This window comes from Myodes glareolus, chromosome 20, assembly GCF_982192425.1.
Source record: "Myodes glareolus chromosome 20, mMyoGla1.1, whole genome shotgun sequence".
NCBI lineage: Eukaryota > Metazoa > Chordata > Mammalia > Rodentia > Cricetidae > Myodes > Myodes glareolus.
Genome location: NC_142045.1, coordinates 63100142 through 63120899, shown reverse-complemented (window position 1 = coordinate 63120899; position 20758 = coordinate 63100142). Strand labels below are relative to the sequence as shown.

Sequence of the window (20758 nt, the reverse complement as noted above, 5' to 3'; positions counted from 1 at the left end):
CTCAGATTCAACAGCTCCCAAAATGTTTAGATAGCAAGTGAGTGAAATGATTGCATGCTTACTCTGCGGCATCTAGGGCTTCAGAACTGGTGAAGCCATGGGGAAAGGGAGCCAGAAAGTGTGAACATCACTCCCTTCCCTCTCGCACCTCCTTCAATGCTGTGCACATTAGAGAAAAGGCACAGAAAAATCTATGAATCTAGTTTTCCCAGCATCTGAAAACAAATTTGAAGTCAAGTCAGCAACAGAAAATTATAGCACTACAGTCAGGCAAGTGAAAAATGAACCCACTCTAGGACATTATCATTATCCAGATACCTGGTGATAGTACTGTGGTAACCATACCTCAGTCTCACTTGGCAGGATCAAACAGCAAGTTGCTATCTGATATAGCCATCATTAGCAGAAAGCACTACCCTCCCACCAACAAAAAAGGCACTAAAGGCAGACATAAAGTAACCTGTAAAAACAGGGAAAAATAATTTAGGGGCTGCTTGCAGAAAGCACAATAGGTATGAAAAAGCATTCAGTTAGTTTATACCTTAGAAGTGAAACAGCACGGGTAATGTTATGCAAATAGTGACTACATTGCTGAGAAAAAAAATTCAAGGTCACATGATCATCAAAAACTTGCCTATATTCAGTTGTAATTCAAGCTTTTCTGATGTTAAATATATCCTCACTAAAACAAAAATGAAATTATTGATCTAGCATATCAAGAAACATTTGAGTATAAAAAATTGTTAAAGGCTTAGAAAATAAAAAATATTGTATTATGGTGATAGTAAAGGAAACCACTTTCATGCATTACATTCAATTGCACAATGTTGACTGCACTGTTTTAATAGTTCTATACAACTGTTAACAAATGTGTCCATTAAAAACAAGACTATAATTTGGGTAGTGGTGGTATATGCCTTTAATCCCAACACTAGGGAGGCAGAGGCAGGTAGATTTCTGTGAGTTCGAGGCCAGCCTTGTCTACAAGAGTTAGTTCCAAGACAGGTAGGACTGTTACACAGAGAAACCCTGTCTCAAAAAAAAGCAACCAGGAATGGTAGCTCACACCTGTGATCTCATCAGTACTTGGAAGACATATACACACAGGAGGACTTATTCATGTTACAGGCCTGTCTGGAATACATAGTGAATTCCAGGTGAAATACACAATGGAAAAAAGAAAGTATCTTTAACAAATGGTGCTGGTCTAACAGGATGTTGGTATGGAGAAGAATGCAAATAGATTCATACAAAACTCAAGTCCAAGTGGATCAAAGACCTCATAACATAAATGTAGTTATCGGTGTATCTAGTTACACTGATCCTGATAGAAGAGAAAGTGGTGAATAGCCTTGAAGACATTGTCATAGGAGACAATTTCCTAAACAGAACACCAATAGTGCAGGCACTAAGATAAATAGTAAATAAATGGGACCTCATGAAACTGAAAAGATTCTGTAAGGCAAAGGACAATGTCAAAAGGACGAAAATGGCAGCCTATAGAATGGGAAATGATTTTCATTGATTCCACATCTGAAGGCTAATATCCAAAATGTGTAAGGAACTTAAAAACTAGAGATCAACCAAATGAAATAATTCAATTAAAAAATAGGGTACAAAACTAAACAAAATTCTCTACAGAAGACTGGCTGAGAAACACTTATTGAAATGTTCACCATCCTTAGCCATCAGGAAAATGCATATTAAATTATACTGAGATTCCATCTTAACACCTGTCAAATTGGCTAAGATCAAAACCACAAGTGATAGATCATAATGGCAAGGATGTGGAGAAAGGGGAACACTTCTCTATGATAGTAGGAGTGCAATCTTATACAGTCACTTTGGAAATCAATATGGCGGTTTCATAAAAAATTGGGAATTGGTCTACCTCAAGACCCAGTTATATCACTCCTGGGCATATACCAAAAAGAAAGTCCGTTCTATCATAAGGACATTTGCTCAACTATGTTTACAGCAGCTTTATTAATAATAGCCAGAAACTGGAAACAATCTCAAATGAAAAATAGATTTAAAAAACGTACATTTACATAATAAGACTATTATTTCGTTGTTAAAAGCAATTGGTGTGGGAGGTCCTTCTGTCTATGTGTTGCTCTTATTGGTTAATGAATAAAGAAAACTGCCTTGGCCTGTTGAAAGGGCAGAACGTAGGTAGACCAAGAAAACTGGACTGAATGCTGGGAGAAGGAAGGCAGAGAGGCAGACACCATGGATCTGCCACTGGAGATAGACGTGCTGAAACTTTGCTGGTAGGCCATGACCTCATGGTGATACACAGATTTATGAAGAAAGGTTAATTTAATATGTAAGAGTTAGCCAATAAGAAACTAGATGATGGGCCAAGCAGTGATTTAATTAATATAGTTTCTGTGTGATTATTTCTGGCGTAAGCTAGCAGGGCAGCCGGGATCCAAACAAGCGGGCCTCATACAACAAATAATGACGTCATGAAATTTTCAGGCAAATGATTGGAACTAGAAAGAAACATTCTGATTGAGGTAACCCAGATCCAGAAAGACAAGCATGGTATATACACACTTATAAGTGGACATTAGCTATAAAGTAAAAGATAATCATGCTACAATCCATAGATTCAGAAAGGCTAAGTAACAAGGAGGGCTCAAGGTGGGACACAAGAATAGCTCTGGGAAGGGAAAAGAGAATACATTTCATGGATGACCTGGAGAGGGAAGGTGAGAGGGAGGAACTGGAAGGAGAGGAAACTGTGGTTGAGATATATGGAAGAAGAATTAAGAAGTTTTTTTTAAAAAAGACTAAAAATAAAACAAGAAAAATAGTAATATATCATAGTTACAAACTTCCCTCTGAAACAATGATTCTTAGCTTTTTTAGTGCTATGACCCTTTAATAAAGTTTCTCATGCTGTGGTAACTCCAATCCATAAAATTATTTTTGTTGCTACTTCATAACTGTAATTTTGCTGCTGTTATGAACCATAATGTAAATATTTTTGGAGATAGAAGTCACAACCCATAGGTTATGTTGGAAAACACTGCTCTAAAGGTCCACTGTATCTATTACTTGGTCTGGGAGGTCCTTCTGTCTATGTGCTGATTTTATTGGTTAATGAATAAAGAAAATTGGCTTGGCCTATAGCATGGGAGGAGGAAGGCAGAGTTAGGAGAAGTCATGGAGTGGCCACCAGAGACAGACATATTGAAACATTGCTGGTAGGCCACAACCTTGTGGTGATGCACAGATTAATAGAGATGGGTTAAATTAAGATGTAAGGGTTAGCCAATAAGAAGCTAGAGCTAATGGGCCAAGCAGTGATTTAAATAATATGGTTTCTGTGTGATTATTTTGGGTCTAAGCTAGCTGGGCATCCAGAAATGAACAAGTGGCTCTCTCTCTCCTCCTACAATTACTTATAACACTTTAAAACACATTGAAATAATCTTAAGAACTGTCAAATCACACACAAGTAATGCTTACTAGTTTTTATTCAGAACTTCTAATTTAATAAAAGTATTAATTAGGGTTACTATTGTTATAATGAAACATCATGACCAAAAGCAAGATGGTGAGGAAAGAGTTTATTTGGGTTCCCTCCTCTCAGATGACTCTAGCCTATGTCAAGGTGACATAAAGTTAGCTAGCACAAAGAATAAGGCCTTTGTAAGCATTCATGTCAACAGAAGTCAGCTCTAACCTTCAATGTAGTATCCATGTGCAGGTCCTCCTCATGGGCCACTGCTGCGCTGCAACGCACCGTGAAACACTGAAGGCTTTGGCTATGGAAGAAGAGAGATGGAACTAAGCAAAGAGGCGACCAGGAACCAATATACCCACCATGATGAGAAGGACTTCACCAACAAACAGCAATTGCAGAGGGTAGAGATGATACTACTGTCACATGATAGTATTTTGATCTGGTTCTTAGGACAGTGTCACTGAATCTCTGAGGCATAATTGTAGACTACCTCATTCCCATGGGAAACAATCTCAAGCACTGATTGCAATGATTGCAATGTACACCCAGTCTTACTCATGTAAGAGCCAGGCTAGTCAGGTTGGAATCAAGATCCTCACTTAACAAACAGCAAAATGCCCCTAACAGCAGCTCACAGTATAAACAGGTGATTATTAGAACAAAATTTAGAATCGGCTTCCTGACTGCTGACTACTCAAACATCTCATAATAAAACTCAACCTCGTTTATGCCATGTGACCAGCTATACCCACATATCAAAGGAAAATGAAAATGAAAGACACAGGACTTTTCAGAAATACTTGTTCACTATCTTGCTTTGAAAACTAGAATGGTTCATATTAGCTGAGGCCTCTAAAGAGTATAACCAAAAAGAAAGCAGGCCCCTAACTCCTCTGTTTCCTTCTACAACCCCAGAGTCATTCTTCAGGGTAAAGACGCATAAGGACACTTTGAGAGCACATAAACACCTGGAAGTTATCTGTTGAAGTGACCTAAACCAATAGCAATATTGATTAAAAAGCTGTTTCCTCATAAATTACTAACATATCCATCTTGGAAACAAACTAGAAACTTGGAGAAACAAACATTAGTTCTTTAAAACTAGGAGAAAAGGACAAGTGTGCTACTTACCTATAAACAGTCCCTTAATACCCTTTCCTGAACCACTCCCACAACTTATTTATAGATGATGAACTCATCCTCCATAGTGGCAGCTATCAGTGTTCCAGAATCAAAAGAAAAAGTCATCTTTAGCTTGACTTTCAAAACCTGACACTAGCTCTCTGGCATGATTCCCATCATGTGTTTGTTTTTAGCTTCCTCATAGTCAAAGGCTATCAGTACACACAAATTTGAAGAGTGGGACAATTAGCTATTCTGAAACACTCCTGTCAACACTCTACAGGACCTGGAAGAATGGGACCTAAAAATGAGGTACACCAAAGTCTCATGCAATTGCCATCTTTATTTAGAGCATCAATCTTATTCTGAGGGTTATGTAAGGTCATATTAGTTCAAGCTGTAAACATTTTGAATAAGAATAGCAAGATAATGGGTAATCCGAAGTAAACCCATTCCTATTTACTACACCTGGGAGAGGCATGAAAGAACATTCCAAGAACAAACCCTTGCTTAGAAGGAACTGAGATCATAAGACTCTTGTCTTGTGTTCTTGAACTTTTCTTACAAGCACTCAGAATTGTTCATTCTTAGACCCTATTTAATACACTTTTACTGTTAGCATTTTTCATTATACCAGAAAACAGCAGGGGGAGGGAGAAGCCTGGATAAAGGTGGGCATCAGAATCCCAAGGTGGTTTAAAACATACTCTTAGTAGCCTCTGGAAATTCTGACACATCTACAAAATTAAAACAAAACAAAAATCAAGGTTGTATGCAGTTAACTATTGGACATTTCTGAAAACCTGGATATCAGCCTATATTGTCTTCCTTCTACAAATTTTAATTCCCTTGAACCACATGAGGACCTCCAACTACCAGGTTCCAACCACAGGACACTCTAAATTGGCTTCACTGTTGAACCCTGCCTCCACCCTACAGATTAAAAACCCAAGCTCTGTATTTGAAATCCAGCAATCTTTACCATAGAAAGCATCACCCTGAAAAGTTCCAATTCCTCCCCAAGAAACTCTATTATATAAGCCCTACCTTCTATTCAGTTCTCACCCAAACAGAAGCAGCCACCCTCCTGGTTGTTTCCCCTACCAATAAATCTCTTGTGTGAAGTTTGTTGTACAGTGTGACTTCATGGTATTCCTAGGCTCCTGGCTGCCAGGATGCCTTTCCATCAAAGCTGTAACCCTTACACTGAAAATGCTAACTTTTCTCTTCATCCATCAAGATTCTAACTTCTAGGCCTAGCTTCAGACTTCATCCACCTATCTGAAATGTTCCCACATAACCATAGCCAGAAGTAACATCCCTCTTTCAAAGACACTTTGTACATCATTAAGTCTTAAAATATTTCCCAAATCTTCTAGTATTTGTGCTTTTTAAATGTTTATCTGGTCTTCTCTTATACTGTTGTTTTAGGAAATTCACAATGTATGCATGGTTGCTGGGCAGAAAATTCAGGGCAATCCCTCAAATATAACCTAGATACAAAAAACAAGAAACAGAATATAAACCAGAAGATCCATCCGGAGGGGTGAGTGTGTGCCCCACCGGCCAACCGGAATCCGGGAAGGGAGCACAGGTACCTTTCAATCCCCTAAACTTTCTGGCCATTTAGCAGGGGCTTCTGCCCAGCTACCGCCTTTCTCTTCTTATCCCTTCCCATCTTGCCCTTAGGCACCCCTTTCCATCTGCAGGATCATAGGATCCTCCAACTCAGACTGCATCAGGGCTGAGGGTCTAGGGACAAAGTAGTGAGTGTAACTGCTGCATGAGTTTCTTTGTTACACTGAGCCTGCACCTAGCAAGCCCGCACTTTTGTCTGCGAGATCCTGGGCCAGCAAGTAGCCCTGATCCTGTACCAGAAGATCCTTCCAGAGGGGTGAATGTGTGCCTGACCAGCCGACTGGACGCCCGAGGAAGGGAGCACAGGCACCCTTCAATCTGCTAAATTTTCTGGCCATTCAGTGGGGGCTTCACTCAGGCCTTTCTCTTCTTATACCATCCCAGCTTGTCCCCAAGTACACCTTTCCATCTGCGGGGTCCTTAGATCCACCACCATAGCCTACTTTAGTGTGGAGAAGATCTGAGAGACAACTTCAGTGCTGAGGGGGACCTAAGAAAGAACAGACAAAGAAAAATCCCCAAGTACACAGGTAGCCACAGCAAAGATCAGACCAAGCCAACTAGACTATCTTAATAGCATTTGAAGAAAGAAATGGGCAGGCGACTATGAAAGACTTCCTCCAACAATCTGAAAAGCATCATGATAACACCAGAATCCAGCAGCATACAACAGGAAGACTTGAACACCCTAATCAAAAAGAAGTAGAAGAAATAGACTTTAAACATAAAATTATGAAAGTGTTTGAGACCATTAAACAGGACGTGAAAAATTCCCTTAAGGAAATGGAAGAGAAGACTAAAAAAAGGTTAGAAGAAATGAATAAATTCCTCAAAGATACCCAAGAAAATCAAGAAAAAAACAATCAAACAGGTAAGGGAAACAGTTAAAGACTTGAAAACTGAAATAGAGGCAATTAAGAAAACACAACCCGAGAGATGGCAGGATATGGAAAATCTGGGTAAACAAACAGAAACTACAGAGACAAGTAAAACCAACATAATTCAAGAGATAGAAGAAAGAATCTCAGACAGTGAATATACTATAGAGGGAATAAATGCACAGATCAAAGAAACAGCAAATCCAACAAAATCTTTATATAAAACATCCAGAAAATCTGAGACACCATCAAAACACCAAACCTAAGAATAAAAGGGGTAGAAGAAGAAGGAGAAGAATTACAGCTCAAAGGCCCAGAAAATATATTCAACAAAATTATAGAAGAAAACTTTCCAAACCTAAAAAAGGGTATTCCTATGAAGGTGCAAGAAGCATAGAGAACAACAACTAGACTGGATCAAAAAACAAATCCCCTCGCCACATAATAATCAAAACACAAAACATAAAGAATAAAGAAAGAATATTAAGAGCTGCAAAGGGTCCCATCCAGCAGGGGCCCTGACTTCTAGCAGAGGACCATCGGTGGGGTGAGTTTCCTTCGGGCCGTGGCAGGGTCCCGGTGAGGAGGAGCTTGGGTGTTCCCCGACCCCATAGATGCCCAGGTCGCCCTGCAGTGCTGGCTACCCCTCCTGCCTGCCATCCTAGCTCCCATCCAGGTACGAATTCCTACATTTCTCCCTTCCCCCTGGGGCCATAAAATTTCCCCAGCTCAGCTGCCTTGCAAGCTGGGCCTTGGCTGTAGGCGCAGCTCGGCTCCAGGCAATTCCTGGGTCCTAAAGGCCTCCCTGGGGACAGGTGGTCCAGGTGCCAGCTCAGCCACATTCCTGAGCAGCAGGGGCCCTGACTTCTAGCAGAGGGCCTTCTGTGGGGTGAGCTGGCTTCGGGCCGTGGCAGGGTCCCAGCGAGGAGGAGCTTGGGCGTTCCCCGACCCCATAGACGCCCAGGTCGCCCTGCAGTGCTGGCTACCCCCTCCCGCCTGCCATCCCGGCTCCCATCCAGCAGGGGCCTTGACTTCTAGCAGAGGACCATCGGTGGGGTGAGTTTCCTTCGGGCCGTGGCAGGGTCCCGGTGAGGAGGAGCTTGGGTGTTTCCCGACCCCATAGATGCCCAGGTCGCCCTGCAGTGCTGACTACCCCCTCCCGCCTGCCATCCCAGCTCCCATCCAGGTACGAATTCCTATATTTCTCCCTTCCCCCTGGGGCCATAAAATTTCCCCAGCTCAGCTGCCTTGCGAGCTGGGCCTGGGCTGTAGGTGCAGCCCAGCTCGAGGCAGTTCCTGGGTCTTAAAGGCCTCCCTGAGGACAGGTGGACCAGGTGCCAGCTCAGCCACATTCCTGACCAGCAGGGGCCCTGACTTCTAGCTGAGGGCCTTCGGAGGGGTGAGTTTGCTTCGGGCCTTGACAGGGTCCTGGTGAGGAAGAGCTTTGGCGTTCCCCAAACCCACAGTCGCCCAGGTCGCCCTGCAGTGCTGGCTACCCCCTCCCACCTGCCATCCCAGCTCCCATCCAGGTACGAATTCCTATATTTCTCCCTTCCCCCTGGGGACATAAAATTTTCCCCAGCTCAGCAGCCTTGCAAGCTAAGCCTGCATTGTAAGCGCATCCAGGAAAGAGGGAGTGCCTGTGCTTCAATAGCCTGCCTGAGGAAAGGTGGGCATTCTGTCAGTGAAGTCCCTGCCCAAGAAGGGAACCTGACCCGGTAACAGAAGTTCCAATAGAGAACATTTGAAGTAAGAGATAGGCAGACGCCAAGGCAAGACCTCATCCAACAATCTGAAAAACAACATGAAAACACCAGATCCCAACGATCCTACAACAGAAGGATTTGAACACTCTAACCCAGATGAAGTGGAAAAAAGTGCCATTATGAAAGCAATAGAGTCCCTTAAACAGTATATGAATAACTCCCTTAAGGAACTGGTCGAGAAGTATAACAAAAAGTTTGAAGAAATGAGTATAGAAATGGATGAGAAATATAACAAAAAGTTTGAAGAAATAAGTAAATCCGTGAGTGATACCCTGAGAAACCAAGAAAAAACAATCAAACAAGTAAAGGAAACAGTCCAAGAATTGAAAACTGAAATGGAGGCAATGAAGAAAACACAAAACGAGAACCGGCTGGATATGGAAAACCTAGGTAAACGAGCGGAGACTACAGAATCAAGCATAACCAATAGAATACAAGAGATAGAAGAACGAATCTCAGATTCTGAAGATACCATAGAGAAAATAAATGCTCTGGTCAGAGAAAACGGCAAATCCAACAAATTCTCTTCACAAAACATTCAGGAAATCTGGGACACAATAAAAAAACCAAATCTAAGAATAATAGGGATTGAAGAAGGAGAAGAACTGCAGATCAAAGGCCCAGAAAATATATTCAACAAAATTATAGAAGAAAACTTTCCCAACCTAAAGAACGATATTCCTATGAAGGTTCAAGAAGCATATAGAACACCGAATAGACTGGATCAGAAAAAAACATCCCCTCGCCATATAATAATCAAAACACAAAACATACATATTAAAGAAAAAATTTTAAGAGTTGCAAAGGAAAAAGGTCAAGTAACTTATAAAGGTAAACCTATCAGGCTTACACCGGATTTTTCTATGGAAACCATAGATCCTGAATAGAGGTACTGCAGAAACTAAGAGACCATGGATGCAAACCCAGGCTACTATACCCAGCCAAGCTATTGTTCACTATCAACAGAGAAAACAAAATATTCCAGGATAAAAACAAATTTAAACAATACGTAGCTACTAATCCAGCCTTACAGAGAATATTAGAAGGAAAATCACTACCGAAGGAATCCAACATTCCCAACACGGCCTACAATAACTCGAACATCTAGCAACCATTCACAAGCACAAATCAAAGAAGAAAAACACATACACTCTACTACCTAAAAAAAAAAAAATGACCGGAGTCAACAACCACTGGTCATTAATATCACTTAATATCAATGGACTCAATTCACCTATAAAGAGGCACAGACTTAGAGATTGGATACGAAAACAGGATCCAACATTCTGCTGTTTACAAGAAACACACCTCAACCACAAAGACAGACACCTACTCAGAGTAAAGGGTTGGGAAAAGGTTTTCCAAGCAAATGGACCTAAGAAACAAGCGGGCGTGGCCATTCTAATATCTAACAAAATCGACTTCAAACTAAAATCAATCAGAAGAAATGGAGATGGACATTTCATACTCGTAACTGGAACAATTCATCAGGAGGAAGTCTCAATCCTGAATATCTATGCTCCTAATATAAAGGCACCCACATATGTAAAAGAAACTCTTCTAGAACTTAAGGCGGTCATCAAACCACACACACGAATAGTAGGAGACTTCAACACTCCTCTCTCACCAATGGACAGGTCAATCAGACAGAAACCAAACAGAGAATTGAGAGATCTATTGGAGGTATTGAATCAAATGGACTTAACAGACATCTATAGAACACTCCACCCAAATAGGAAAGAATATACCTTTTTCTCTGCAGCTCATGGAACCTTCTCGAAAATTGACCACATACTTGGTAACAAAGCAAACTTCCACAGATACAAAAAAATATTAGTAACTACCTGTGTCTTGTCAGATCACCAAGGACTAAAATTAGAATTCAACAACAATGCTCCCACCAGGAAGCCAACAAACTCATGGAAACTGAACAGTCAACTACTAAATCACCCCTGGGTCATGGAAGAAATAAAGAAAGAAATTAAACTCTTCCTTGAATTTAATGAAAACAAAGACACAACATACTCAAACCTATGGGACACTATGAAAGCAGTGCTAAGAGGAAAGTTCATAGCACTAAGTGCCCAAATAAAGAAAGCGGAGAAAGCACACATTGGAGACTTAACAGCACACTTGAAAGATCTAGAAAAAAAAGAAGCTGATTCACCCAGGAGGTCTAGAAGACTGGAAATAATCAAACTGAGGGCTGAAATCAACAAAATAGAAACAGAGAAAACATTTCAAAGAATAAATGAATCAAAAAGCTGGTTCTTGGAGAAAATCAACAAGATTGACAAACCCCTATCCAAATTAATCAAACGGCAGAGAGAGAACATACAAATAAATAAGATCAGAAATGAAAAGGGGGACATAACCACAGACACAGAGGAAATTCAGAGAATAATTAGATCTTACTATGAAAGTTTATATGCCACAAAGGTGGAAAATGTAAAAGAAATGGACATTTTTTTAGATAAGTACCATATACCAAAGTTTAACCAAGAACAGGTGAACAATCTAAATAGACCTGTTAGTCGCGAAGAATTAGAAGCTGTTATCAAAAATTTCCCTACAAAAAAAAGCCCAGGACCAGATGGTTTCAATGCAGAATTCTACCAGAACTTCCAGGAAGAGCTAATACCTATACTCCTTAACGTATTCCACAATATAGAAACAGAAGAGTCATTGCCTAACTCCTTTTATGAAGCTACAGTTACCCTAATACCAAAACCACACAAAGACACAACCAAGAAAGAGAATTACAGGCCAATCTCACTCATGAACATCGACGCAAAAATTCTCAATAAAATACTGGCAAACCGAATCCAAGAGCACATTAGAAATATTATCCATTATGATCAAGTAGGCTTCATTCCAGAGATGCAGGGCTGGTTTAACATACGCAAATCTATCAATGTAATCCATCATATAAATAAACTGAAAGAAAAAAACCATATGATCATCTCACTAGATGCTGAAAAAGCGTTTGACAAAATTCAACACCCATTTATGATAAAGGTGTTGGAGAGACTGGGCATACAAGGATCATACCTAAATATAATAAAAGCAATATACAGCAAGCCGACAGCTAACATCAAACTGAATGGAGAGAAACTCAAAGCCTTTCCTCTAAAATCAGGAACGCGACAAGACTGTCCACTCTCTCCATACCTCTTCAATATAGTGCTTGAAGTTCTAGCAATAGCAATAAGACAACATAAGGAGATCAAGGGGATTCGTATTGGAAAGGATGAAGTTAAACTTTCATTATTTGCTGACGATATGATAGTTTACATAAGTGACCCCAAAAACTCTACCAAAGAACTCCTACAGCTGATAAACACCTTTAGTAACGTGGCAGGATACAAGATCAACTGCAAAAAATCAGTGGCCCTCCTATACACAAAGGATAAAGAAGCAGAGAGGGAAATCAGAGAAGCATCACCTTTCATGATAGCCACAAATAGCATAAAATATCTTGGGGTTACTCTAACCAAGGAAGTGAAAGACCTATTTGACAAGAACTTTAAGTCTTTGAAGAAAGAAATTGAAGAGGATACCAGAAAATGGAAAGACCTCCCCTGCTCTTGGATTGGGAGAATCAACATAGTAAAAATGGAAATTCTACCAAAAGCATTCTATAGATTCAATGCAATCCCCATCAAAATCCCATCAAACTTCTTCACAGACCTTGAGAGAACAATAATCAAGTTTATATGGCAAAACAAAAAACCCAGGATAGCCAAAACAATCTTATACAATAAAAGAACTTCTGGAGGCATTACCATCCCTGACTTCAAACTCTATTATAGAGCTACAGTATTGAAAACAGCTTGGTATTGGCATAAGAACAGAGAAGTCGACCTATGAAATCGAATAGAAGACCCAGATATTAACCCACAAACTTATGAACACCTAATTTTCGACAAGGGAGCTAAAGGTATACAATGGAAGAAGGAAAGCATCTTTAACAAATGGTGCTGGCATAACTGGATGTCAACCTGTAAAAAAATGAAAGTAGATCCATATCTATCACCATGCACAAAAATCAAGTCCAAATGGATTAAAGACATCAACATTAATCCGTCCACTTTGAACCTGATAGAAGAGAAAGTGGGAAGTAGTCTACAAGATATAGGCACAGGAGGCCTCTTCCTAAGTAGGACCCCAGTAGCACAGACAATAAGAGAAACAAGGAATAAATGGGATCTACTGAAACTGAGAAGCTTCTGTAAAGCAAAGGACACTGTCAGTAGGACAAAAAGGCTGCCTTCTGACTGGGAGAAGATCTTCACCAACCCCTCATCAGGCAAAGGTCTGATCTCCAAAATATACAAAGAACTCAAGAAACTAGGCACTAAAACTCTAATTAACCCAATTAAAAAATGGGGTACTGAACTTAAGAGAGAATTCACAACAGATGAACTTCGAATGGCCAGAAGACACTTAAGGTCATGCTCAACCTCCTTAGCGATCAGGGAAATGCAAATCAAAACCACTTTGAGATACCATCTTACACCTGTCAGAATAGCTAAAGTCAAAAACACCAATGATAGCCTATGCTGGAGAGGATGTGGGGTGAGGGGAACACTCATCCATTGTTGGTGGGAATGCAAACTCGTGCAGCCACTGTGGAAATCAGTGTGGCGGTTTCTCAGGAAACTGGGAGTCAACCTCCCTCAGGACCCAGCAATTCCACTCTTGGGAATATACCCTAAAGATTCCCTAACATACTACAAAAGCATTTGTTCTACTATGTTCATAGCTGCACTATTTGTAATAGCCAGAACCTGGAAACAGCCTAGGTGCCCCTCAATAGAAGAATGGTTAAAAAAGGTGTGGAACATATACACATTAGAGTTTTACTCAGCGGTCTAAAACAATGACATCTTGTATTTTGCATGCAAATGGATGGAAATAGAAAACGCTTTACTGAGTGAGGTAAGCCAGACCCAAAAAGAGGAACACGGTATGTATTCACTCATAGGTGGATTCTAACCATAATTAAAGGTCTTTGAGCCTATTATTCGTGATCCTAGAGAAGCTAAATAAGAAGATGAACCTGATGAAGATTATTTAGCTATCCACCAGGAGGTAGGAAATAGACAAGAGTCCCAGGTAACCTCGGATGCATGGGGGGGTGGGAGGGTTGATGGAAGGGGAGAGGGTTAGAGAGAAGGGAGTAGGGGAGGAACGGGGAAAGCTCGGTGGCCTGGGATGGGGGGGGGGGAGGGAGGAAGGATGAATATGGGATCAGGGAAGAATATATTTCAACTAAGGGAGTCATTTTAGGGTTTACAGGAGACTTGATTATATATGGGATCCCAGGTCCAAGGAGAGATCCCCCAGATTGTTCTCTGGCCAGAGGAGAGGGTGCCTGAATCGGCCGTGGCCCATAACCATACTGATGTATATTTTGCTTATCACTATAGATCCTTCATCTGGCGAAGGACGGCGATACAGTCGGAGACCCACATTGGAGCATCGGACTGAGCCCCCCGAGGTCCAAATGAGGAGCAGAATGAGGAAGAACATGAAAAACGAAATCAGGACTGCGAGGGATGCTATCACCCACTGATACAAGGGAACGGATCTAATGAGAGTTTACCAAGGCCAGTTGGACTGGGACTGAACAAGGAGGTGATCTAACCAGATTCTAGGAATTTGGCCGGATTCTCTGACTGTGGCTGGCCCGAAGTCTTTCTGAAAAGTCATTGACTATGACACTGGGACCTGTTTCCTCTGCATATACTGGATTTTGGGGATCCAGTCTGTTTGGACACTCACCTTCCTGGACCTGGAGGGAGGGGGAGGGAACTGGAACTTCCCACAGGGCAGGAAACCCTGACTGCCCTAAGGGACGAAGAGGGAGGAGGAGAGGGAGTGGGGGGAGTGGGAGGGTGTTGGGAAGAGGAGCGGAAATGGAAACTTTTATAATTTAATAAAATTTACTTAAAAAAAAAGAATAAACAGAAAAAAAAAGAGCTGCAAAGGAAAAAGGTCCAGTAACATATAAAGGTAAACCTATCAGAATTACACCTGACTTCTCCATGGAAACCATGAAAGACAAGAGGTCTTGGAAAAATGTACTGCAGAAACTAAGAGACGCCGGATGCAAGCCCAGACTACTATACCCAGGCAAGCTTTCTTTCACCATCAAAGGAAAAAAACAAGATATTTCAGGTTAAAGACAAATTTAAACAGTACATAGCCACAAATCCAGCCTTACAGAAAGTAATAGAAGGAAAATTACAACCCAAGGAACCCAACAAAACTCACCATAACTCAGAAATCTAACAACCCTCCACCAGCCAAACTCTAGAAGGGAAACACACAAACTCTACCACCAAAAAACAAAAAAAAATTACCGGAGTTAACAACCACTGGTCATTAATATAACTTTATCAATGGACTCGATTCACCTATAAAAAGGCACAGGTTGAGAGAATGGATGATAAGGCAGGATCCAGCATTCTGCTGCTTACAAGAAACACACCTCAACCACAAAGACAGACATCTACTCAGAGAATAGGGTTGGGAAAAGGTTTTTCAATCAAACGAACCTAAGAAACAGGTGGGTGTGGCTATACTAATATCTAACAAATTGATTTCAAACTAAAATCAATCAGAAGAGAGAGAGAGAGATGGACACTTTGTACTCATAACAGGAATAATTCGTCGTGACGAAGTCTCAATCCTGAATATCTATGCCACTAATATAAAAACACCCACATATGTAAAAGAAACATTACTAGACATCAAGGCACACATCAAACCCCACACACTAATAGTAGGTGATTTCACCACTCCTCTCTCACCAATGGACAGGTCAACCAGACAGAAACCTAACAGAGAAATAAAAGAACTAACAGAGGTAATGAATCAAATGGACTTAACTGACATCTATAAAACATTCCACACAAATAGGAAAGAATATACCTTCTTCTCAGCAATCTCATGGAACCTTCTCGAAAATTAATCACATACGTGGTAACAAAGCAAACTTCCACAGATACAAAAAAATTTTAGTAACCACCTGTGTCATATTGGATCACCATGGAATAAAGTTAGAATTTAACAATAATTCTGCCCCTAGAAAACCTACAAACCCATAGAAACTGAACAGTCAACTACTGAACCACCGCTGGGTCAAGGAAGAAATAAAGAAAGAAATTAAAGTCTTCCTTGAATTCAATAAAAATAAAGACACAACATACCCAAACCTACGAGACATGAGGAAAGCAGTGCTAAGAGGAATATTCATAGCACTAAGTGCCCACATTAAAAACAACAAAACAAAACAAACAAATAAAAACAGAGAGAGCTCACATTAGAGACTTAACAGCACACCTGAAAGCTCAAGAAAAAAAGCAGACTCATCTAGGAGGAGTAGAAGACTGGAAATAATCAAACTGAGAGCTAAAATCAACAAAATAGAAACAGAAAACAATCCAAAGAATAAATGAAACAAAGAGCTGGTTCTTTGAGAATGCCAACAAGATTGACAAACCCCTATCCAAACTAATCAAAAGGCAGAGAGAGAACACACAAATTATCAAGATCAGAAATGAAAAGGGGGACATAACAACAGACACTGAGGAAATTCAGAGAATTATTAGGTCTTACTACAAAATCCTACATGCCACAAAGTTGGAAAATGTTAAAGAAATGGACTTTTTAAAAATAAATACCACATACCAAAATTAAAACAAGACCAGGTGAACAATTTATATAGACCTATAAGTCGTAACGAAACAGAAACTGTCATAAGAAACCTCCCAACCAAAAAAAGCCCAGGACCAGATAGTTTTAATGCAGAATTTTACCAGAACTTCCAAGAAGAGCTAATACCTATACTCCTTAATGTGTTTCACATAATAGAAACAAAAGAGTCATTAGCAAACTCTTTTTATGAAGCTACAGTTACCCTGATTCCAAAACCACACAAAGACTCAAACAAGAAAGAGAATTACTGACCAATCTCTCTCATGAACATCGATACAAAAATTCTCAATAAAATACTGGCAAACCGAATCCAAGAACACATCAAAAAAATTATACATTAGGATCAAGTAGGCTTCATCCCAGAGATTCATGGCTGGTTCAATATATGAAAATCTGTCAATGTAATCCATCATATAAATAAACAGAAAGAAAAAACCCATATGATAATTTCATTTGATGCTGAAAAAGCATTTGACAAAATTCAACATCCCTTTATGTAAAGGTCTTGGGGAGGTTAGGGATACAAGGATCATATCTAAGTATAATATACAGCAATATACAGCAAGCCAACAGCAAATATCAAATTAAATGGAGATAAACTCAAAGCCATTCCACTAAAATCAGGAACAAGACAAGGCTGTCCACTCTCACCATATCTCTTCAACATAGTGCTTGAATTTATAGCAATAACAATAAGACAACATAAGGAGATCAAGGGGATTCCAATCGGAAAGGAAGAAGTCAAACTTTCGTTATTTTCAGATGGTATGATAGTGTATATCAGTGACTCCAAAAACTCTACCAAAGAACTCCTACAGCTGATAAATACCTTCAGTGATGTGGCAGGACACAAGATAAATGCAAAAAGATTATTAGCCCTCCTATACACAAAGGTTAGAGAAGCAGAGAGGGAAATCAGAGAAACTTCACCTTTCTTGATAGCCACAAATACCATAAAGTATCTTGGGGTAACTCTAACCAAGGGAGTGAAAGACCTATTTGACAAGCACGTGAAGGCTTTGAAAAAAGAAACTGAAGAGAACACCAGAAAATGGAAGATTCTCCCATGCTGTTAGATGGGTAGGATCAACATATTAAAAATGGCAATTCTACCAAAGGCAATCTATAAATTCAATGCAATCCCCACCAAAATCCCAACAAGATTCTTCACAGACCTTGAGAGAAAAATAATCAACTTTATGTGGAAAAACAAAAAACCCAGGATAGCCAAAACAATCCTATACAATAAAAGTACTTCTGGAGGCATTACCATCCCTGACTTCAAACTCTATTACAAAGCTACAATAGTGAAAATAGCTTGGTATAGGCATAAAAACAGAGATGTTGACCTATGGAATCGAATAGAAGACCCGGATATTAACCCACAAACCTATGGACTCGTGATTTTCAACAAAGCAGCTAAAATAAAAAATGGAAGAAAGAAAGCATCTTTAACAAATGGTGCTGGCATAACTGGATGTCAACCTGTAGAAGAATAAAAATAGATCCATATCTATCACCATGCACAAAACTCAAGTCCAAATGGATTAAAGACCTCAATATCAATCCGAACACATAGAACCTGATAGAAGAGAAAATGGGAAGTAGACTGCAACACATGGGCACAGGAGACCACTTCCTACATATAACCCCAGTAGCACAGACAATAAGAGCAACAATGAATAAATGGGACCTCCTGAAACTGAGAAGCTTCTGTAAAGCAAAGGACACTGTCATTAAAACAAAAAGGCAACCTACTGAATGGGAGAAGATCTTCACCAACTCCACATCAGACAAAGGTCTGATCTCCAAAATATATAAAGAACTCAAGAAACTAGATACTAAAACTCTAATTAACCCAATTAAAAAAATGGGGTACTGAACTGAACAGAGAATTCACAGCAGATGAACTTCGAATGGCCAAAAGACACAAAGGTCATGTTCAACTTCCTTAGCGATCAGGGAAATGCAAATCAAAACAACTTTGTGATACAATCTTACACCTGTCAGAATGGCTAAAATCAAAAACACCAATCATAGCCTATGCTGGAGAGGATGTGAAATAAGAGGAAGACTCATCCATTGTTGGTGGGAATGCAAACTTATGCAACCACTTTGAAAATCAGTGTGGAGTTTTATCAGGAAAATGGGAATCAACCTACCTCAGGATCCAGCATACCTCTCTTGGGAATATACCCAAGAGATGCCCAATCATACTACAAAAGCATTTGTTCAACAATGTTCATAGCAGCATTATTTGCAATAGCCAGAACCTGGAAACAATGTAGATGCCCTTCAATGGAAGTATGGATAAAGAAAGTGTGGAATATATATGCATTAGAGTACTACTCAGTGGTAAAAAACAATGACATCTTGAATTTTGCATGCAAATAGATGGAAACAGAAAACACTACCCTGAGTGAGATAACCCAAATCCAAAAAGATGATTATGGTATGTACTCATTCATTAGTGGACTCTAGCCACAAACAAAGAACATTAAGCCTAGAGAAGCCAAGTTACAAGGTGAACCCAAAGAAAAACATACATAGATCCTCCTGGAAATTGGAAGCAAACAAGATCGTCGGCAATAGTTGGGAACATGAGGGTGGAGGTAGAGGTGGGTGTGGGGATAGCGGAAAGGGAGAGGGGGAGAGAGAAGGGAGAAGGGAAAAACTGGGGAGAGCTTGGGGGAGTGGGAGGGTGGAGATGGAGGAAGGGCAGATATAGGAGCAGGGAAGAAGATATCTACATTAAGGGAGCCATTTTAGCATTGGCAAGAGACTTGGCTCTAGAGGGGTTCCCAGGTGTTCAAGGGGATGTCCCCAGCTAGGTCCTTGGGCAGCTAAGAAGAGGGTGTGTGAACTGTCTTTGCCCCACAATCACACTGATGATTATCTCAAATATCACCATAGAATCTTCATCCAGCGAAGGATGGAGATAGAGACAGAGACCCTCAGCAGAGCAATAGACTGAGCTCCCAAGGTCCAATTGAATAGTAGAAGGAGGGAGAAGACGAGCAAGGAAGACAAGAGGGCGAGGGGTTGGAACACCAACTGAGGCAGTGTGCCTGTTCTAATGGGAGCTCACCAAATCCAGCTGGATCGGGACTGAACCAGCATGTGATCAAACCAGACTCTCTGAATGTGGCTGACAATGGGGGCTGACTGAGAAGCCATTGATAAAGGCACTGGGACTAGTTTCTACTGCATGTCCTGGCATTTTGTGACCCTAGTCTATTTGGATGCACAGCTTCCTAGGCCTGGATGTAGGGGGGAGGGTCTTGGACTTTCCACAGGGCAGGATTCCCTGCCCTCTCTTAAGGAGGGAGAGGGTGGAAGGTAAGTGGGGGAGCGGGAGGGGAATGGGAGGTGGGGAGGAAGTGTAAATTTTTGAATGAAAAAAAAAGAAGAAACAGAATATAAAACCGACACTACCATGAAGATAAAAATTAAATAGTATCAAACTCCAGTTTAAGAATTTAGATATATCGCAGAGTGGCAATGGTGCATGCCTTTAATCTCAGCACAAGGGATGTAGAGACAGGAAGAACTCTGTTAGTTCCAGGCCAGTCTGGTATACAAGAGATAGTTCCAGGATAGCCAGAGCCGTTACACAGAGAAACCTTGTCTCAAAAAGAAAAGAAAAAGAAAAGAAGAGAAAAGGGAAGAAAAGAAAAGAAAAGAAAAGAAAAGAAAAGAAAAGAAAGAAAAAATAAAGAGAAAGAAAAAAAATCAGTTTATCAACTGCCAGGAGTCATGGTAACATCCAGGTCCAGGCTGTGCGCATGGCCATACAGCAGTCAGGGCCTGAGTTGATGTTCATTGCTCCTTTGACCACCAAGGGCTGAGAAGATGTCTGGGGTCTGACCAACCATCTGAATTGGTGGTGTCTGAGGATCAATAATGCTGCCAGGTCCAAAACGATATGGATAGCCCATCCTGCCACCTGTGCCTTGGCGACATCTAGACAACAGTTGCTGTTGAGTTCCATGTATGCTGCAGCTGGGGTCTGTCTTGATGTCCATGGCCCATGTTACCCCAGAGGTTCATAAGGACTGTGAGTATTGAAATTTGAGGGCTGTGTTCAGCCAGCCTTCACTGGCCCTGGGATAGCTGGCCCTGCTCCTTGAGAGGAGCACTAAGTAGAAGAG

General features: G+C 40.6%; 1 protein-coding gene across 2 annotated transcripts in view; it reads right to left on the bottom strand.

Moving 5' to 3' along the window:
• Positions 1 to 20758, bottom strand: part of Hps3 (HPS3 biogenesis of lysosomal organelles complex 2 subunit 1) — a 95578-nt gene that overhangs the window by 54563 nt on the left and 20257 nt on the right. For both annotated transcript variants that reach the window (XM_048452604.3, XM_085682279.2), the window contains one exon: positions 3698 to 3779. In XM_048452604.3, coding sequence (XP_048308561.2) covers positions 3698 to 3779 — 82 coding nt within the window. The remainder of the gene's footprint in view (positions 1 to 3697; positions 3780 to 20758) is intronic.